At 38.7% G+C, this 21419-nt stretch overlaps 1 protein-coding gene across 2 annotated transcripts; it reads right to left on the minus strand.

The window, feature by feature from the left end:
* Positions 1-883: 883 nt before the first annotated feature.
* FKBPL (FKBP prolyl isomerase like) lies at positions 884-15934 on the minus strand. Of its 2 annotated transcripts, XM_007483601.3 has the most exons (3): positions 15802-15934; positions 2480-2610; positions 884-2064 (listed from the first exon to the last, which is right to left on the minus strand). In XM_007483601.3, exons 2-3 carry the CDS (start codon positions 2551-2553, stop codon positions 918-920), a joined length of 1221 nt encoding a protein of 406 aa, XP_007483663.2. In that variant the 5' UTR covers positions 2554-2610; positions 15802-15934; the 3' UTR covers positions 884-917. The 2 variants fall into 2 exon arrangements, with proteins under 2 accessions (XP_007483663.2, XP_056673912.1); XM_056817934.1 differs by lacking the exon at positions 15802-15934 and having other exon boundaries at positions 884-2399; positions 2480-2611.
* Between the last annotated feature and the right edge of the window lie 5485 nt (positions 15935-21419).

Genomic DNA, 21419 nt, shown 5'->3' on the forward strand with positions numbered 1-21419 from the left:
ATAATTTAAGGAGGGAGAGAAGACTAACAACTAAAGAGAATATACAAAAGCTTTGGGTAGGATAAGGCACCTAAACTGATCCTTATATGTTTAGATATTCTAAGAGATAAATGGGAAACATATTCCAATTATAAATTCCAATTATAAAAACCTGTTTAAAGGGACAGAGGCAAGAGATTGCATGTTAAGTTCACAAACCAGCTAATAGGCTAGTTTTGTTGAAATATACAGTTCAAAGAGAATAACAAAAAATGTAAAACATGTCTAGGAATGTGAGTGAAGCCAGATTGTTGAAGGATTAAATGCCAGGTTGAGGCGTTTATACTTTTTCTTAGGGACAATATAATATAGAGTAAATAAAAATATTTTAAGCAGGTCTGTCACATGGTCATATTTCTGCTGGTCTAGGATAGGGAGCCCAAGAAATAGTGAAATAGCCACTATAAGAATTATGATGAACAATCAAGAGAAAATAAAGGATTGCAGTAGAGCTGGGTTCAGTAAAGAGCAGATTGAATAATATAGTTTGCAATAGGCTCAATTCTCAATATTCAACATGTGACTAAAAGTAGACAATGATGATTGTCAGATAATAAAATGAACCCAGGACTAGGAGAGTGGCAAATCAGGAATGGCAATGGTTCAAGTAGAAAGTAGTAGTAAATAGTTGAGTTGGTTAACCACAAGCTCAAAATTGTGAAGGAAAATAAGGCCAAAAATATAAATGAAGGAAAGGAATGGAAGCTGAAGGGTCCAAGGGTACTTTCCCAGGCCAGAAAATAGAAGAATGGGATATGAAGTGAAAGCCAATAGGCCTTTTCTCCTCTAAACTCATGTGACTCCAAAGCCTTCTCCCTAACAGCACAGATCACAATTCACATCATTTCTGTTCTCTCTTTTAAGTTTTGTTTTTTTAATTAACTAAACATCTTTCGAAGACCCCGAGCCAGCCCTGCATCCTGTTCTCTCCCCCTGATCACCACCCTCCCCAATTCCTCTCTGGCAGCTCGGTTTCCTGGTTCCAATTCTAGGACTCTCCGTAGGTCAGCAGCAGCTCCATCCAATTCCCCAAAGGCAGCCCGAGCCACTCCCCTTCGGTATAGTGCCTTCACATGTCTTGGGTCTCGTTCTAGTACCCGGTCACAGCTCTGAGCTGCTAAGGTAGGCTGCCCTAGCTGAAGCTGGCAGGCAGCTAGATTGGCATGAAGAATGATTCTTTCTGGAGGGCCAGGTGGTGGAAGAGTCAGCAGCAGCCGTAGAGCTCGACCATAGCACCTAGCAGCTGCCTCAGGGTTCCCAGCTCTGAATAATTCTGTGCCCCTAACTCGCTCCTCTGAGGCTAGCTCTTCTTTCTCCCTGACTGACAACTCCCAAGAGTCCTTGCCCAGGGTGAAGGAAGCCAGGGTGATCAAGGCAGGGGGCTCAGCTCCACCTGGAAGCATGAGCTCTGCCTGTTCACCTGAACACATGGTTTCCAGGCATTTCTCCAATATCTCCCCCCAGGGACTGTCTCTCCATGGCCCTGAACCCATAGTTAGTTCTGTCCAGCCTTCTGGCAGACCCACTCCAGGGGGAAGCCCAGATACTAGAACCTGGCATTGGGAGCCCCCCTTGGGTTTGTCCAAGCCTTGGCCCTGGACCATGATCCTCTTGACAAAGCTCCCATCAGGGCAATGCCAGAGGATAGGGGACTGGTGAGGCTCTGACATCTCACTGGTGGATCGGCAAGGCTCCAAAGGATCTCCTCTCATCCCAGCAGGAGCTCTGTCAAACTCTTGAAGATCCTCTGTTTGAGGAATCTGTGCATCTGGATCTGCTCCAACACCAAGGGCTTCAGCAGTCAGGGCTCCAGAATCCTGACTCCTGGGTCTTACTACCCCATATTCTTCCTTGGTGTTTTCAAGCCCCTGCTGAGCTTCCTGGTGTGAGGGGATGTCCTTCTCTCCTATCGAACCTTCAGGGGACATCTTCACTGAGTCCTGGCTAGTCCTCTCCATCTTGGGCGAGGATTCCAGGTTGGGAGATTGAGAGGTACCCTTTACGGGTACGGTCTCAGGTCCGCACCTAAAAAGATAATCAGAAAGATTCATGAATGAATTCAGAATGCGTCTTATTCCTCCTTCTGGGCCATAGGAATCTTTTCCTCAAACTCTCTAGTTTGTATTAAGTCCTGCTTCTCTGAAATAAGCAGGCTTCCACCTCCCGATCCAGCCTCGGACAGCTTGGAACTACAAGTCCCAGAATTCTTTACGATGACAGTAGCCAATCGGAGCAATGGCGTGTCGGAAGGGCCAAAAGTCGCAGGAAAAGTCAAGGCAATACTGCTTGGGAGAGAGCTGGGGATGCTGGCCTTCCCCACGCAACAAGAGCTGCTAAGGACTTTCCTCTTGATCACATTCCTAGAAGGGATATAGAGGATGACTGTTGACACCTCCAGCTCCTCCCCTCCCCCCTAATCCCACTCGGCAAAGTTGCTCACCTAGTCGGCCTCCTGATAACCAATCCAGGACCTGCGAATCTTCCCGTAGTTACATCATCATGTGCTGACGTCATTTCCTTGGCAACCGGGAGCACCTTAGACCAGCGCCTACTATCACCCTAGGCCGAAACCTGGAAGGGGTGGGGGGAAGAGTCAACAATTCAATCCTGAGATAGATGATGTTCTGCATAGTTGTACAGCTGGATGGGGGAAGAAATGACACTTTTCCTAACTGAGATCCTGGGCTTTTTGGGTCCACCCTGCTCATAGTCCTGAGCTCCCATTGCCGTGCACACAGCCCCTTTAGGGTTACAACGTGGCTTGCAGTCCCTGCATCCCCACGTGGCCCTCGCACTGTGCACATACTAGGCACCGTATAAATGTTAGCTGACTGAACCACGTAGGTTCAGGGTCTCAATTCAAGGAAGAGACTATGTGAAAAACTTCATGCCTCTAATACCCAGCCCTGCACAGCACAGCCTCCCATCAGTAAGCCTCAGAGCTCACCATGGTGACACCCTATGAACCTCTATCATCTGGTTTAAAGCCAAATGGGACCCTAGAGATCATCTCGCCTTATGATAAGCTTTTAGAATTGATTGTGCCTAGCACGTAGTAGGTACTTGGTAAATACTGTTTGATTATAGACCACCTAGTCCAATTCCATTTTACACACAGGGAAACTGAGGCTCCAAGAAGATTAGAGATTTGTCTGCAGTCATATGAAGAGTGCTTGCAGAACCAGGATTTAATGATCATGTATATGCCAATGATTCTAAAGTCTTATTTATTCAGCTCTGGTTGCCAGTCTTGCATCTCCAACTGTCTATTGAATCTCTTGAACCTGTATATTTCTTAAACTTAACATGTCCAAAACTGAACTCATATCTTTCCCCCTCCTTCCTTCCAAACTTTCCTTTTACTGTCCAGGGTACCACCACACTCTCATTCACCTAGATTTGAAACACAAGGGTCATCCTCAATTACTCTCCCCCCCCCCCCCACCTTTCTCACCCTCATGTCCAAACAGTTGTCACATCTTGTCATTTATACCTTGGTAACATCTCATATATGCCACCATCTTTCCTCTGACACAGTCACCACCCTGGTTTAGGTCCTTATCACCTCATAACTGGACTACTGAAATAACCTGCTGGATTCCCTGCCTCATCTCTCCAGACTCAGTCAAATTGATCTTCTTGAAGTGCAAGTCTGACTGCCTTACCTTACTATTCAATCAATTCTAGTGGCTCCCTATTAACTTTTATTACATTCTTTTTTTTTATTTTTTCTCAATGATATGGAAACAAAATTTTTAACACTTGCTTTTTTTTATTTGAGTTCCAAATTCTCTCCCTCCTTTCCTCCTTGAGAAGGCAAGCAATTTGATACAGATTCTGCATGACAATTGTATAAAACATTTCCATATTAGGCATGTTGTCAAAGAAAATGCAGATTAAAAAACCCCAAAATAATAATGAAAGGGTTTTTTTTAAGTACACTTCAATCTTCATGCAGACTCTATCAGTTCTTTCTCTGGAGATAGATAGCATTTTTCATAAGTTTTTCAGAATTGTTTCAGATCATTGTATTGCTGAGAATAAGTTATTTACAGTTGATCATCATACAATATTGCTGTTACTGTGTACAATATTTTCCTGGTTCTATTCATTTCACTTTGCATCAGTAAGTCTTCCCAGGTTTTTCTAAAAACATCTTGTTCATCATTTCTTATAACACAATAATATTCCACCATGATTATATACTACATCTTGTTCAGACTTTCCCAGCTGATTGGTATCCCCTTAATTTCAATTCTTTGCCATAGCAAAAAGAGCTGCTATAAATATTTTTGTTTAGGACTTTTTCTTTTTTCTTTGTTCTCTTTGGGAAACAGATCTAGTAATTGTATTTCTGGGTCATAACATATGCATTTTGTAGCCCTTTGGGCATACTTCCAAATTACTCTCCAGAGTGGTTGGTTCTGTTCACAATTCCATCAACAGTGCAACAATGTCCCTATTTTTCCATATTCTCTCCAACATGTCAATTTTCTTTTTCTGTAATATTATCCAATCTGATTGGTATGAGATGTTATCTCAGAGTCATTTTAGTCTACATTTCTTTAATCAATAGTGATTTAGAAGGGGCAGCTAGGTGGCTCAGTGGATTGAGAGCCAGGCCTGAAGATAGGACATTATGGGTTCAAGTCAGGTCTTTTTAACCCCCATTGCCTAGCCCTTAACACTTGGCTTGAAACCAATGACAGTATTGAGTCTAAGACAGAAGGTTAAGTTCTCAAAAATAAATAAATAAATAATAACTGAGCTTCTTTTATATGACTATAGATAGCTTTGATTTCTTCTGAAAATTGCCTGTTCATATCCTTTGACCACTTATCAGTTGAGGAATGAGTTGTATTCTTAAACATTTTACTCTTTCCTCTATATATTTGAGAAATGAGGCCTGTATCAGAAAAGATTTGCTGTAAAATCTTTTCCTAGTTTCCTGCTTCTCTTTTAATCTCTGTAGAATTGGTTTTGTTTGTGCAAAGACTTTTTAATTTGATATGATCAAAATTATCCATTTTATATCCCCTAATGCTCTCTATCTCTTGTTTGGTCATAAATTCTTCTCTTGTTCATTAACCGGTAAGGTAAAATATTCTCTTTTCTCCTAATTTGCTTATGATGTCATCCTTTATATCATTTCCCCATTTTGACCTTATCTCAGTAGATGGTGTGAGCTGTTGGTCCACACCTAGTTTTTGTTCATCTGCTTTCCAGGTTTCCCAGCAATTTTTGTCAAATGGTGATTTCTTGGATCTTTGGGTTTATTATACATTAGATTATTATGGTCATTTACTACTGTGTATCGTGTATCTAATTTATTTCACTCTATTTCTTAGCCAGTAACATATTGTTTTGATGATTACCACTTTGTGATATAGATTGAGATCTGACACTGTCCCTTACTTCTAGGATCAAAAAAGAAATCCTGTTTGACTTTTAAAGCCATTCATAACTTCTTTCTTACTTTTCCAGTGTTCGTATACTCTATTTTCTACCATATACTCCTTGACCCAACCACGTTAGCCTTCTTTTGCTTCCTCACCATAGCATTCAGTCTCCTGACTCATCATTTTCATTTGCTTTCTTCCATGCCTGGAATTCTCTCCCTCTTCATCTGTATCTTCTAACTTCCTTCAATTCTCAGCTAAAATTCCACCTTCTGCAAGAAATCTTTCTCAGTCCTCCTTAGTTTTAGTGCCTTCTCTCTGAGATAGCCCCTAATTTATCCAGAATACTAGTTATATGTATATAATTAGTATTCTGGATAAATTAGTCATCTAGATATATATAGATATATACAGATATAGATATATATTAGATAGATAGATAGATAGATATACTTGTTTGTGCATAGTTATTTTGTCTCTCCCAATAGATTGTGAGCTTCTTGAAATCAGGGACTGTTTTTTTTTTAACCTTTTTTGTACCCTCAATGCTAAGCACAGTGCCTGGCAAACAGTAGGTGTTTAATAAATTCTTGTTGACTGAAAGACTCCAAATTCAGGATTTTTCTACTCTAAAATATAGCATACTTCTTGCCAACTTATTTCTGAATGTCTCTCTCAACTTCAGGACTTTGGTGAGTCTAGAACTACTCTGATATGGATATTCTCTCCAACAACAAAGATCACAACCCACCCATGCCTGTCCAACTTGAGTAATTGTTGCTCATGTCCTCTCATATGACAAAGAGTTCATCCCACACACTATAAATTTTCCTCTAGATTTTGAGACATTGAGGCAATGCCAATGAAAGAGGATCAACATTTTTTCTATTAAAAAAAACAACAACAACCAACTCTTATCTTCTGTTTTAGAACTGATACTGAGCATTGGTTCCAAGGCAGAAGAATGGTAAGGGTTGGGCAACTGGGGTTATGGGACTTTCCCAGAGTCACAAAGCTAGGAAGTGTCTGAGGTCAGATTTTAACTTAGGACCTCTCATCTCCAAGCCTTGCTCCCAGTCCACTGAGCCATTCAGCTGCCCCAACCCATATACTTTTTAAAGATTATAATTTTTTAAAATAACAAATTTCCACATAAAATTTCTGAAGTTATATGATCCATATTATCTCCCTCCTTTCTTCCCTCCCCACCTCCCCCCAAACTAACAAGCAATTCAATCTGGGTTATATATGTATTACCACACAAAATCTATTTCCATATTTTTCATTTTTATAAGTGAATAATCTCATAAAACCCAAACCCCCAAACCCATACCTAAATAAACAAGGGATAAATCCTATGTTTTCATCCACATTTCTACTCCAACAGTTCTTTCTCTGGAGGTGGATAGCATTCTTTGTCATAAGTCTCTCAGAATTGTCCTGGATCATTGTATTGCTGAGAGGAGCTAAGTCCATCACATTTGACCATTTCGCAATATTGCTATTACTGTGTATAATGTTTTCCTGCCAATCCATACACTTTTGAGGTAGCGTCCTTTATGCTACTGCTTCTGTGTAATTCTTCATGAGTTCTGATTATAACCACCATGAGCCATTACTTTTATTCTTTATATATTTCTCAGTTTCATTTCTTCAGAGATTTCACCGTGAGATGCATGTGACATTTGGGGTACAGCAGTAGTGGCAGCTGCCCAAATCACCAGAGATGCTTTCCTTAATAACATGACTGTGTGGCAACATATTATCTAGAGAAAAAATGTAATATCTAAGTTGTCCACCAGAAAGCACTCTCAAGCTTTCAGCCTAGGAGCCCCGTCAGTTCCTCTTTGACAATTGGTAGGTTGTAGTATTTCCTGTGAACACCAGGGTCCTCACTCCACAAATGCCTGGGCTGTTCCCCAATTGAGTAGGCATATATCATACACTCAAATAGATAGCTCTGAAGAGTTTAAACCCATATTGTCCATGTTCAGAACTTAGCAAGAGAATGATGAAAAACATTGCTTAAAATTTATTTTAAAGTATAAAATTTGTAATTAATAATACAGCACTTTAAAGTTTGCAAAGCACTTTAATTGTGATCTCATTATATCCTTACATTATTGTGACATAGATGCTATTATCCCCATTTTATAGATAAGGAAACTGAGTCCAGGGTTCAAATTTGACCTCAGACACTTCCTAGCGATTAAAGCCTGGACATATCACCTAACCTCAATTGCCTAGCTCTGACCACTCTTCTGCCTTGCAATGAATACTTAGTATTGATTCTTTGACAGTAAAGTTAAGTGCCCTACCAGGGTCACAAAGTTACTAAGAGTCTGAGGCTGGATTTGAATTCAGTGTCTTCCTAACTCCAGCTGCACCCTGCATCTGGACTCTCCTTTCTATTAACAAAACTCTTTCACTTTCAGGATTCGAATTTTCAATATGTTGTACCCACATAGTTTATTGAACACAGCCAGAAGGGAAGGGTCCCTGTAGGACTGTTGCCATTTGCTTCCAGCTGTCTCCTCTATATCCTACCCAGCTACCCCTACTTGTCTTTCCTGTTCTTGGGAGATAACAAGAAGAAATTCCCAAACTACTCATGCCCATAAATCATGGAAAGAATGGGTACATGTATGTATATGTGTATGTGTTTGTAACCTTGGTTCCTGCATAGAGGATGTACCAGGGGAAAGGAGAGAGCCAGTTCTCCCCACTTTCTTTGCTCTTCAAGCAAAAAGTTTTTAATAATCTGACAGTTTCCAGACTCAACATCTTTTGTTCTCCTCCTGCTCTAGTCCTTGTCTGTGCTTCAGGATCTGAGTCACTTCCCCACATGTCTCCAGATTTCAGTCTGATATCAGTAACTGTCAGCTCTAGTTTTCTTACTTCATTTTTTCTATCCATTCCCATGATCCTGTATCTTTTCCTCTATTTTGTGTTAAACTCCTTGGGAAAATTTTTCTTGTCTTCTGCAATCTGGCTTCCAATTTCATTTCTCAATGAAACTACTCTCTTCAAAGTTACTAATGATGTCAGTCAAATCCTGTGGTCTTTTCTCAGTTCTCATCTTCCTTGATCTCTCTGTAGCCTTTGACACTATTGATCAATCTCTATCCTCTATATTTTCTCATCTCTCTAGGTTCTTTTTCTCTGAATGAATACATAAAGCATGTATTAAGCATTTACTGTGTGTAAAGTTCTATGTTAAACTCTGGAGATTCAAATAGAGAAGTAAGACACTCTGCTGTCCCGGAGTACATGGAATATGGAAAGTTTCAATTGCAAGTCACATGGTAAGATCCTATGTCTTTAGGGTACAGACACAAAGTAGATGATAATTTTTTAAATTAAAAAATATTTTAACTCAGTTAAATGTCTACTCTCAGTAACGCAATGATCTGGGACAATCCTGAAAGAAATGATGGGGAATCTTCTCCACCTCCAGAGAAAGAACTGTTGGAATTATCTTTCATATCAGTGTATTTTTTGTTTTATTTTTGGGGTTTTGGTTACATATGAGTTTGTTCTTACAACAATTATCAATATGGAAGTATTTTTTTAATGACCATTAAAAATAAAAAAAATTAAAAATATATTTTATTTTACCAATTACATGTAATTAATGTTTACATAAGTTTTCCAAAATTATATGGTCTAAATTGTCTCCCTCCTTCCCTTCCATCTCCACTCCTGGAACTGGCAAGAAATTTGATGTGGGCTATACATGTATTATCATATGCAAAACATATTTCCATATTGATAATTTTTATAAGAGAATAATTATATTAAAAAAAAAACAAATAAACTAAAGTGAAAAATTGCATGCTTTGCTCTTCCTTCCCACTCCAACAGTTTTTTCTCTGGAGATGGATAGCATTCTTTGTTATAAGTCCTTCAGAATTGTCCTGGATCATTGTATTGCTGGTAGTAACTAAGCCTTCCACAATATTGCTGTTACTCTAAACAATGTTTTCCTTGTTCTACTTATTTCCCTCTGTATCAGTTCATGTAGGTCTTTCTGGCTCTTTCTAAAATCATTCTCTTCATCATTCCTTATAGCACACATGTTCTATCACCATCATATACCACAGTTTGTTTGGCCATTCCCCAACTGATGGACATCCCTTCAAGTTCCAATTTGCCACCACAAAAAGAACTGCTATAAATATTTTTGTATAAGCAGGTTCCTTCCCCATTTTTTTAACTCTTTGGGATACAGACCTAGTAGTGGCATTAATGAAGCAAAGCATATGCATTCTTTTATCGTCCTTTGGGTATAGTTCTAAATTGCCCATCAGAAATCACAACTCTTCCAACAATGCATTAGTATCCCAATTTTGCCACATCCCTTCCAACATTTATCATTTTTCTTTTCTGTCATATTGGCCAATCTGACAGGTATGAGGTGATGTGTCAAGGAAGCTCATCCCCTCCCCTTCCTGAGTAACTTTACCTGTCTATCAAACATTCCTGACATACCACAGTTGTGCCTGCGTAGGTGTACGTTCTGTATTCAATAAAAGTTAAGGTTTGGGGCAGAACCAGGGGAGACCGACTAGAAGACCAAGGAGAGAACCATGAGAAGAAGAGACAGAGCAGGAGGTGAGGGGGAATGAGGAAGAGACTGGCAGGCTATGCTCCACACAGTCAGGTTAATTATAGGAACATTGCCTACCCTTCCAATAAACTTATAAAAATATATATCTGAGAAGAAGAAATATTATTATTTTTAATTATTACAGTGGTCACTCACACTCAGAGTTGTTTTAATTTATATTTCTCTAATAAAGAGGGATTTAGAACATTTTTTCAAATAATTATTGATAGCTTTAATTTCTTCATATGAAAACTGATTATTTGTATCCTTTGGCCATTTGTCAATTGGGGAATGACTAGCTGATCATTCTTCAAAGCAATTTAAAGCAATTCCCATTATTAAAGCCATATCAGCTTTTGATATTGAACCATTTGAGAGTGCCTAGGATTTTGATGGCAAGAAGTTTTTTCCTGGGTCTGCACAGGGGTTGTTTCCCAGGATAAGGCTGGGGGCACTGGGCAGGAAATATTGCTACTTTTAAGAATCTTGTATTACTGAGAAAAATGGAAAAGGGTATGGCAGAGACTGGGTGTAGACCAATATCTCACACCCTATACCAAGATAATATAAAAAGAGAAACATGATTTAGACATAATGGATACTATGATTAGTAAATTAGATGAGCATGGAATAGTCAACCTGTCACATCTATGGAAAAGGGAAGAACTGATGACCAAAAAAAGGGACAGAAAGCACGATAGGGTGTAAAATGAATAATTTTGATTATATGAAACTGAAGGATCTTGTGTCTAGGATCCTGAGCTGCCTCCTTTGGAGCCTGAGGGGAGGAGGTAGTTAGAGCTTAGTAGGGCTTTGACTTGCCTGACATATGCTGCCTCCCAAGTCTCTCAAGATGCTTTGCCACTTCATCTAGACTGGTGGTGGGTGGAGTGTGAACTCCCATTTCTAAGTCTTTATCTTCCTGTTGGTGGCAATTGGTCAGCAATTGTTGCTGGTGGTGATAAGGAAGGTGGATCCCTTCTCCATCATGATTTCTTTCCTCAATGGCAGCTATGGGAGTTGGACTGGAATTAGGTCTAGTGGTGGGGGGAGCACTACTATTTGGAAACCTCTTGAGCTTAAAGATATTAGGGCCTATGGGGAGCTAATGATCAAGGTGGTCATGAAGGAAGAAAAAAATATTTATTAAGCACCTTCTCCTTCTATGTACTAGGCACCATGCATAATACAAATATTATTTGATCCCAGCAACAACCCTGTGAGGTAGGTGCTATTATGATCCCCATTTTATAGCTGAGGAAACTGGTGCATATGGAGGTTAAGTGGCTTGACAAGGTTCACACAGCTAGTAAGAGTTTGAGGTAATATTTGAAATTAGGTCTTTTTGACTCCAAGGTCATTGTTCCTGCACACCACCTAGCTACTCTCAGTGGTGGTGGCCTGACTGTCCTGGCACATATTGTCTCCTGTCTCTCCCTTGCTTCTTCAGAAACTTGTTCTCTTCTGATTTTCCTCTTACCTATCTGATTGCTCCTTCTCTGACTCTTTTGTTAGATCTTTCTCCAGGTCATGTCTGCTAAAAACGGGGGTCCCCCAAGGCTTTGTTATAGATTTGCTTCTTTTCTTCCTCTATACTATTTTACGTGGTTATCTAATTAATTCAATTATTGATTGATTGATGATTCTGATGCCAGCAGTCTCCTATCTCTAACTGCCTTTGGACATCTTGAACTATATATCCCAGACATCTTAAATTCAACATGTTGAAACTGAACTCATTCTCTCTCTCCCTTCTTTTTATCTTTTCTATTACTGTCAACAGCAGCACCATCTTCCTAGTTACTCAGGCTCAGCCATCCTTGACTCCTGCACCTGCTATATTCAACCAGTTGTTGAGGTCTGCTATTTATATCTTTGTAATAATTCTCTCCTCTGACATTGCCATCATCCTAGTTTAAGCCCTCATCACCTTATAATTAGACTACTGAAAAATTGGACTACATAATAAAATATAATTTCCCTACATAAACACAATTTCTAGTCATAATTTCTCCTCTTGTCTCATTTCATTTTTTCTTACTACTCTTGAAATCCTTGTAGTCAAAACACAAGTTTTTCTTATATTTATTATAAAGTTACTCTCTTCTTTTTGAGAAGATTATTGGCTTCATCGAATGCATAATATTTCTTCATTAAGTTTGATATTTTCTTCTGTTTACTCTTTTCCTGTGGCTCTTTCTAGATAAGGATTTGGTGCTAAATACATATAGTGTTCTTTCCTCCTCCTATAAGTCAGTAGTCTGTGTACTGTTAACATGTCAGTTCTTTATTAAATGCCAAGGGCTAGGCCCAATTTTTGGCTAGGTTCCCTGATTCCTGGAACTGGTTCCTGGTGACCCAACATGGAATGTGGCCCTTGTACTTTTTCTTTTTCTCTTTCCACAAAACCCAACCAGGAATTGGACCTGGAATACTAATGTCCTCTAATACTAGAAGACCTAATTAGCTCAAAGACTGGTTTTCCTGACTCAAGTCTCTCCTCAATCTATCCTTCACTTAGCTTTCAAATTGATTGTCCCAAAGTGTGAGCCTAACCATGTCATCTCTCTATTCAGTCAATTTCAGTGGCTCCCCATTACCTCCAGGATGGAATATAAAATCCTCGGTTCATAACCTGATTCCTTCCTACCTTTCCAGTTGTCTTATGCTTTAGTCCCCATCAAGTACTCTGTGATCCAGTAAAACTGACCTTTGCCATTCCTTCCATAAAGCATGCCATCTCCTGACTCAGGCATTTGCATTGGTGTTCCCCCATTCCTTGAATTCTTTCCTTCCTCACCTTTTCTCCTAGTTTTCCTGGATTCCTTCAAGTCCCAGCTAAAATCTGACTTCTAAAAAAGCCTTTCCTAATCTTCATTAATGCTGGTGCCTTCCATCTTTTGATTATCTCCAATTTATTCCCTATGTATCTTGTTGGTACACAGTTGTTTTCATTTTGTCTCCTCCATTGGACTCCTTGAGAGTAATGGATGGCTTTTTTCCCCCTTTGTATCCTCAGTGCTAAGTCCAGTGTCTGGTGTAATGCTGCATATAAATGCCCAATAAATGCTATTTGACTCGTGTTCCATGGCCATTGGGGATTCTGACTCTGAAAAAATCAACTTCCATTTGCCCACAGGATCAAATTGTTCTTGAATCTGAAGGGCAGAAGTAGGGAGGAAGGCAATCAACCCTGGAAGCTAGTGTCTAATTATCATGCCCTCTTCATTCCTTGTCATGACTTCTTGCATGCCAGAAGTGCCATACAGCTTACTGTTGTGTCTTCCACTCAGTATCCCTCCGAAGGAACTTCCATACTCTTCACTGACGCAGAAACCTCCACTACCATGGTGATATTCCATGACTCACAGCCATACAATGAAAGAATATTATTGCTAACAACATGGTCCTTTGTTTTAGAGAGAAGCTGGGGGTCACTGAAAGTACCCCTCAATTTCTCACAGGCATTATTGCCACTTTTATCTAATATAGTGGTAGAAATGCTAGCTGTGGCAATGAAAAAAAATTGAGGGACTAAGTGCAGGCCAAGAGAAGGTAAAATTATTTCTGTTTGTAGCAACATGGTAGTTTACTTTGAACAACCAGAATTCAATGAGAATTTTCTTCCCTTCCTATTGATTCCTCTGCTGGGGTCAGTTTCCACCATTAAGCTACCAGAGTCTCAGATGCCCAATTCAAAATTAGCTTTCTAAATTTATATAAACCCCACAAAGGTCTGACCTAGTCTTTTCAATCAATTCAAATATACTTCCTATGAAAATCCATTTCATCCAATGACATTTAAGGACTTCTAAAATGATAAGGACTTTTCATCCTCAGTCTAAAGCTTTTGATTGATTGGTTCAATAGAGGTGTCTTCATGTGGTTAAGGTATCAGGGGAAGCCTAACCTTTATATCAGTAAAGTAGTAGGAAATAAAAGAAGCACACCGAAATCATCTGCCTTTCTGTGTATTATTGTTAGTAGTAAAACCTTACCTTCTATTTCAGAATTAATGCTAGTTGTAGTTCTAAGGCAGAAGGGTGGTAAGAGCTAGACAACTGGGGTTAAATGACTTGCCCAGGGTCACAAAACTAGAAGTATCTGAAACCACACTTGAACTCAGGTTCTCCCAACTCCAGACCTGGCTCTGTGCTCTGAGCCATCTACCTGCCCCCATCTTGCCTATATCTAACGAAACTCATGCTGAGTTCTATTAATAATAAACAGAAAAAGGGGTAGCTAGGTGACTTTGTTATATATCCTCTCTAAGTGTGACTCCGTTTTCCTCTGGACTCTCTATATATTTGTGTCAAAGTATATCACAGACTTCTGTGAGGGATATGTCAACAATATTGGGAACTGGGGCCAAGAGTTATGCTATCAATTTTTAGATCCAACCAAAAAACGAACTATAAATCCAAATCTGGCCTGACACTTCCTAGTTGTGTGGCCCTGGGAAAATCACTTAACCCTATTTGCCTCAGTTTCCTCATCTGCAAAATGAGCTGGAGAAGAAAATGACAAACCACTCCAGTATCTTTGCCAAGAAAACCCCAAATGGAGTCATGAAGAGTGGGACGTGAAGAAAGGACTGTACAACTAAATTCCTGCATCAGATAAGAGACTAAGTTAAGTGACCTCTGAAGTCCTATCTCTATAAAGCCAATGAAGCACACCTATGTGAGTATGTTCCCCATGATCCAAAGGGGTGAAGTGTTTACCTTCTGACTAAAGGAGTGAGAAGTGTACCTATGGACTCACATGGACTGGTCTTGAGAGAATGGGACCCCAAAGCAAGCTCTCAACCTCCTGAACCACCTAGCTTTCCTGGAAATTTAGTCTTAACGACTTGCCAATCAACCCACCAAAGAGTTACTTCATAGAACTAGAAAAAAATCTTTACAAAATGTACTTGGAATAATTATCATTAATCTCAAAGGAAAAACAAGAAAAGATAAGAATAAAGGAAATCTTAGCAATATGAGACTTTAATTATATCATCTATCAGAGATCATCAAGATTCTTTCATGCTATTTAAAAAAACATAAAATTATGCCAGAGGAACAGACTAGGTAAGTAAGATCCAGTGGTAAACACAGTAACCCACTGTTCAATAAACCCCAAAATATAAACTACAGAGGAAAGAACTTCCTATCTGACAAGAGCTGCTGGCATATTTGAGAAGCAAGTTGGCAGAAATTTCACTTAGATCAATAAGATTCCATAAATCAAAATGAGCTCTAGGTGGATAGGTGACCTTAATAAAATGGACACATTAAAAAAAAAAAAACCCGGCTAGAGAAGAATAGAAAGAGATGCTTTTCAGATCTATGATTTAGAGACAATTTATAATGAAACAAAGAGGTAGGAGCAATCTCAAAAGATTGAATAAACAATTGTGATTATATGATATAAAATGATTTTTCATTAACAAAATTAATATAACTAGAAATGAAAAAAAGTATTTTAGGCAAAAATCATCATACCAAAATCTCTGATACATAATAAATGCTTAACATTTTTTCATTAATAAAGATGTGATGTCTAAATTTGTATTAGAACAACTATATCAGACTAATTTCCCAAAGGCATTTTAGCCTGATCTCTTCCTACTGTTTAATTTTTGCCCAGCTACGTACAGTGTCTAATCTCCACTTCTTGGAGTGTTAATGGATTTCACTGAGGAAACTCAATAGTGGTTCAAGGCTTATTACAATCAGCCCAGTGCTACCTGCAAATCAGAGAACTCACCATTTATGCTTCTCTTTCATGAATATCTGCAGCTCAGTGGCTCGGTGGGTAGAGTGCTAGTGACTGGATTGGAAGAGATGAGTTTATGTCTCAATCCTAAAGGACAATGTAAAAGAATGTTCAGATTACCAAACAATTGCACTCATTTCACATGCCAGCAAGGTTATGCTTAAGATTCTATAAGCAAGGTCAAGACTTAACAGAAGAGCAGACTGGTGTTCAGAGAGGCAAAGGAACTTGAAATTAAATTGCCTCTCTGAAAACCAGCAAGATTATGGCAGAAAAACATGTATTTCTCCTTCACTGACTACTACTGCCTTTGACTGTGTGGATTACAACAAAATGTGGCGAGTCCTTAAAAAGGTGGGTGTGCCAAATCATCTTACTTATTTCCTAAGGAACTTGTATATGGATCAAGAACAATAGTTTAGAACTAAACATGGAGTATGACAAGGCTGTATATTGATACCTTATTTATTTAAGTTAAGTACAAAGTACGCCTGGCTAGATGAATCAAAAGCTGGAATGAAGATTTCTAGGAGATATGTCAACAATATCAGATATTCAGATAATATCACTTGGATGGCAGAAAGTGAAGAATTTTAAAAGCTTTTTAATGAAGGGGAAAGAGGAGAGTGTAAAAGCTGGTTTGTAGCTTAACATGAAAAAACAACAAAGATTGTAGCAACTGGTCCCATCCCTTTGGGACAAACAAAGATAGAAATGGAAACAGTGTAAGATTTTGTATTTTGGGCCTCAAAGATGACTGCAAACAGCAACTGCAGCCATGTAATTAAAAGATGCTTACTTCTTAGAAGAAAGATGCTATGGAAAATCTAAAAAGTAGAGACATTACCTTGCCCATAAAGGTTTGTATAGTCAAAACTTTAGTTTTTCCAGGAGTAATATAGAATTGTGAGACTTGGACCATAAGGAAGGCTAAGTATGGTAGAGTTGATGCTTTCAACTTGTGGTGGTGGAAAAGATTTTTGGGAGTCCCTTGTTCAGCAAAGAGATCAAATTAGTCAATACTTAAATTAATTCAGACTATTCACTAGAAGATCAAATACTAAGTACTTTGGCTACAAAATAAGAAATAGGACTCATTGGAAAAGACCCTGATGTTGGGAAAGATTGAAGGCAAAAGGAAAAAAGGAATGATAAAAATATGGGATAGATAATGTCATGAAAACAATAAACATGAACTCTGACAGATTTCAAGAGAGTTTGGAAGATGGAAGGGCCTGGTGTACACTGGTTCATGGGGACATGAAGAGTTGAATATGACCGAATGATAACATGAATAACCTCCAAGCTAATGGCAAATGGACATCTCTGGAGAGCAAATGTCTCTTTGTTTTATGTTTTACATGATATTAATAAGCAGAGGGCCAAAGTTATCTGTTGTTACATTTTTTTCAACAGATCTCGTGGGACTTGGCCTATCTATGGGAGATTCTTTGTTGAAAGGGAACCTAAAGCAGCATTTTTTCCTACCAACTAAAATGTTTTTATAGTCAATAAACACTATAATTATTATTTTAAAATATATTATTTTACAGTCAATAAACAATGAGTTCTGGCATTTTATATACCTCTCAATCAATGGTATAACTGTAAAGAAAAAGTCTGCTGTAGAACATTTTGAAAGTCTACTTGTTCTCTTCTAATACATGCATTATGAATGCTCTTATGTATACATTAGTGTCTCCCCCCCAAGTTGTAGAAATGAGAGCATTCTGACTCAATTTACCTCCTTCAGTAATTTCAACTATTTGTTGCTTGTTATTTTTCAGTTGTGTCTGATTCTTTATGACTCCATTTGGAAATTCCTCGTCAAAGATATGGAGTGGTTTGCCCTTTCTTTCTCCAGCCCATTTTACAGATGAAGAAACTGAAGTAATGTAAAGATTAAAAATGAGGGGAGCTGGGGAGACTGAGGCAGGTAGAAATTAGTTTCTCTCTGCAAGGAGTATTATATTTTTTAGAGGTTTATTAAAGGTTAAAGATTAAAGAATATACAAGTAAGAAACATGTGCCTAGGCCAGAGGCCTAGACAAAATAACCTCACATCACGCAAGAGACCGCCTGCTCCAAAACGGAAGTCCAAAAAGAGCCAAGAGAGAGACTCAAAAGCCTTTGAATCAGCTTAAATACCTTCTCGATCTCGGCCCAGGTGAGATTACAAGGCATTCTGGGGAAGTGGAGCAAAGGCTTGTGGGGATTGTAGTCCTGTATTCGAGTCTATTTTTTACATTCCTTCATGTGATCATTTTTGGAAAAATTAATTTCCCCCCAAAAGGATCATAAAAACATAATAAACTTAAAAGATTACAATAGTGTGAGGATAAGAGAAAAAAGAATAAAACCAATAATTGCTGGACACATTGACAAAAAGCCGTTAGGGGGAAGTCCCCTTTGGCATAAAAGTATACATACAAATAAATGTTCAATCAACCACACCCAAAGTTCAATTTTGTGCAACTTGTGGTCTGGAGGCTTCTTCATGGTGACTTCTCCAACATTTCAGTTCTGGATTCAGAGAGGTAGCATCTTCTTTACCTAAAATTCTTCTCAAAAGGAATTTAAACTTTGCAATTTAAATAATGATATTTTTTTACAGTAAACAGGGTAAAGTGACTTGCCTAGGGTCACGCAACTAATGTGTATGAAGCCAGATTTGAACTCAGGAAGAGGAATCTTCTTGACTCCAGGCCCAGGGTTCTATCCACTGAACCACTTAACTACTCTATCTCAACAATAGTGTAGGGAATTTGGGTTGCTAAGATTATTAGCTTCTCAAGCTTCATCTGACCTTTCTCAGTCTTTCTCTGAAATGACTCAAATAACAATCAGGCATTATAGAATTGAGAAAAGGGTGAAGAATTGAAAGGATTTTCATTACCCCAGCTTTACTCAGTTCCATTATAGCAGAGTCTCTAGGATTATTTGATGAGATTGCTGGCAAGCAACCCAGGGATATGAAAAGTGTTAAACAGAATTTTTGACCATATTTTAGATAAAAGTATAGACTGATGAACTCCAATAGCAAAAGAAAAAGAATTCAAAATATAGACTTAAAAAAAAGAGGGGGGGATCCTCAGGGCTTCCCTTGCTAGCTGGGGCTCTTAGATGGCCTTCTAAAGTCCTTTAAAAGGGTAGTAAATGCTTCTCAAATGAAGAAACTATATTTTAGCTGAAATAGTAAATTGAGTTTTGAGAGACTTAACAGATCTTTTTTACCACTTAAGAGCAAATATTCTTTTTTTTAAACCTTACCTTTCATCTTATATTGGTTCCCAGACAGAAGAATGGTAAGGGCTAAGCAATGGAAGTTAAGTGACTTCCCCAGGGGCACACAGGAAGTGTCTAAGGACAGATTTGAACCCAGGACCTCCTGTCTCTAGGCCTGGGTCTCAATCCACTGAGCTACCTAACTGCCCCCCAAATATTCTTTAAATGGACTCCTTTGGTCCCTCTGTTCAAAAGGTCCAGAGGTACTGGGATTAGTGAGAGGAACAATTGGTTAGAGCAATGGTTTAGCAGTCAAGATAAAATCAACAAGCCAAATGATCAGTTCCACAGTCTTCTTTGTAGTCTGACAAAATTCAGTGTCATCTTTCCAGTAGATTGTACCATTAGTAGCATGGATCACGTTTCTCTTATATCAATTACAAACAAATGTAAAACTCTCAGGGAAAGGCTCAATTAATATAAGAGGCTATCTAGTAATTCATCAGATGGCAGCAGAGAACCCAAGAAGACATTATAACCTCATAAGACCAACTGAAGACTTTCAGATAAGGAAATAAGCATTTAGTAAACACCTACTGGGGCTGCTAAGTGGATAGAGCACAGGGCTTGGAGTCAGGAAGACTGTTGGGGTTCAGTCTCCACAACAAATTATATATTCGTGGGTGAACACTCAGAAGGGAGGTTGAAGACTGAGGGAGAATGGGTAATGAGAGAAAAGGAGAGGGGAAACAATAAAGGAAGAAAGACTCAGAGATGAAGGATTCAACAATCTGGGCTCCTCTGATGGTGGTAAGACAGAAGGGACACGATAAAGGAAGAAACACTCAAAGATAAGAGAATTACAGCAAAAGCATAAGCCTTACAGGGAGCTAGTGGGCTCTAGGTGGAATTGAACTCTGATGGAATAGAGCTCTGGTGGTGAAGAGCTTTTTTGTGTTCTGGCATACTCATTTTTATTGGGGATACAAAAAGGAAGGGGGGAAGGGACAAAGGTGGTCTGACCAGTTAGGCAATCATTGCAAGATGCACCCTGCCAGATCCTAAAACAACAGATGTAGCTAATGCCCAGAATCATGAGTACATATGACCTAAGGCATTAGAGTTTGTCTCATAGCTATGTTAATAGATTGTTGTTGGTAAAACAAAGATCCTGGGATATCTGGTCTGACTTCCTGGAGTGTAAACTCAGAGCTGGGTCACTATTAGACAAGGTTAAGTACTGATCCTAGAACATAGAACTTAGCTTGGTAAAAATGAGCATGTAGCTCATAAGCGTGGTTTTTTGAGTACCCCTAAAATAAAATATACTCAAGGTTTATTCATGCCTGGACTGCTACAAAGACTCATCTTCATGAGTTCAAATTTGGTTTCAGACATGTACTAGCTGTGTTTAGTAAGTCACTTCACCCTGTTTGCCTCAGTTTCCTCATCTGTAAAATGAGCTGGAGAAGGAAATGGGAAATCACTCCAGAATCTTTGCCAAGAAAACCCCAAATGGAGTCACCTAGACTCCGACACGACTGAATAACAAACAAGCACCTACTATGTGCAAAGCACTTTACAGCTATTATCCCCTATAGTTCTGAAGGATTTATGACAAAGAATGCTATCTATTTCCAGAGAAAGAACTGTTAAGAGTCAAATGCAGATCAAGACATATTGTTTGTCACATTAGTTTATTTATGGTTTAATTTGGGGGTTTTGGTTTTATATGAGTATTCTCTTACGACAGTAAGCAAATATGAAAGTATATTTTGCATGATAATATATGTATAACCCAGATCAAATCGCTTACTTTACTGAGAGAGGGAAGGGAAGAGTCTGAGATAATTTGGATCTTATAATTCCAGAAAATGTAATGTTTACTACCTTGGGCAACTCCAAGAGAAGAAGCAGCAGAGAAAATATAGATCTTCATTGGTGGTATATGTGTGTGCGTATATGTAGTTCCAGCATCTAGAACTCCCTACAACAATCCTAAACCAGAACAAAAACAAATTAACCTTCAAAGCACCTCGAACCTTAATGTTGAAAATTGTTTATTGCATGTAATTGGGAAAATAAAATATCTTTGACTAAAGAAAAAAATTACCTTATCTGATCCTGGAAATAATCACTGTGCTATTTTTAGCTCCATTTTACACTTGAGGAAACTTAGAAAGAGGTTTGAGTGGATGATGTCAGAATTTAACTCAGATTCCACGGTTAGTATGCTATCTTGCTGCCTTGCTGCCTCTAGCAGAGGAGAGCACTGAAGATACACAGGAGAAAGTAATACAACAGAAAAAAGAGCAGCAGAAGAGTCCAATTCAATGGAGAGAGCAGTTTGCCCAACAGCTGGACTCAAGAACATCATAGGCTGC

Source organism: Monodelphis domestica, chromosome 2 (genome assembly GCF_027887165.1).
Source record: "Monodelphis domestica isolate mMonDom1 chromosome 2, mMonDom1.pri, whole genome shotgun sequence".
NCBI classification, from domain to species: Eukaryota; Metazoa; Chordata; class Mammalia; order Didelphimorphia; family Didelphidae; genus Monodelphis; species Monodelphis domestica.

Coding starts and splice junctions, on each gene's coding strand:
- FKBPL (XM_007483601.3), bottom strand. CDS start 2,553: ATGACGTCAGCACATGATGATGTAACTACGGGAAGATTCGCAGGTCCT. Junction 2,065..2,479: donor GTTATCAGGAGGCCGACTAG/GTGAGCAACTTT, acceptor TTATCTTTTTAG/GTGCGGACCTGAGACCGTAC.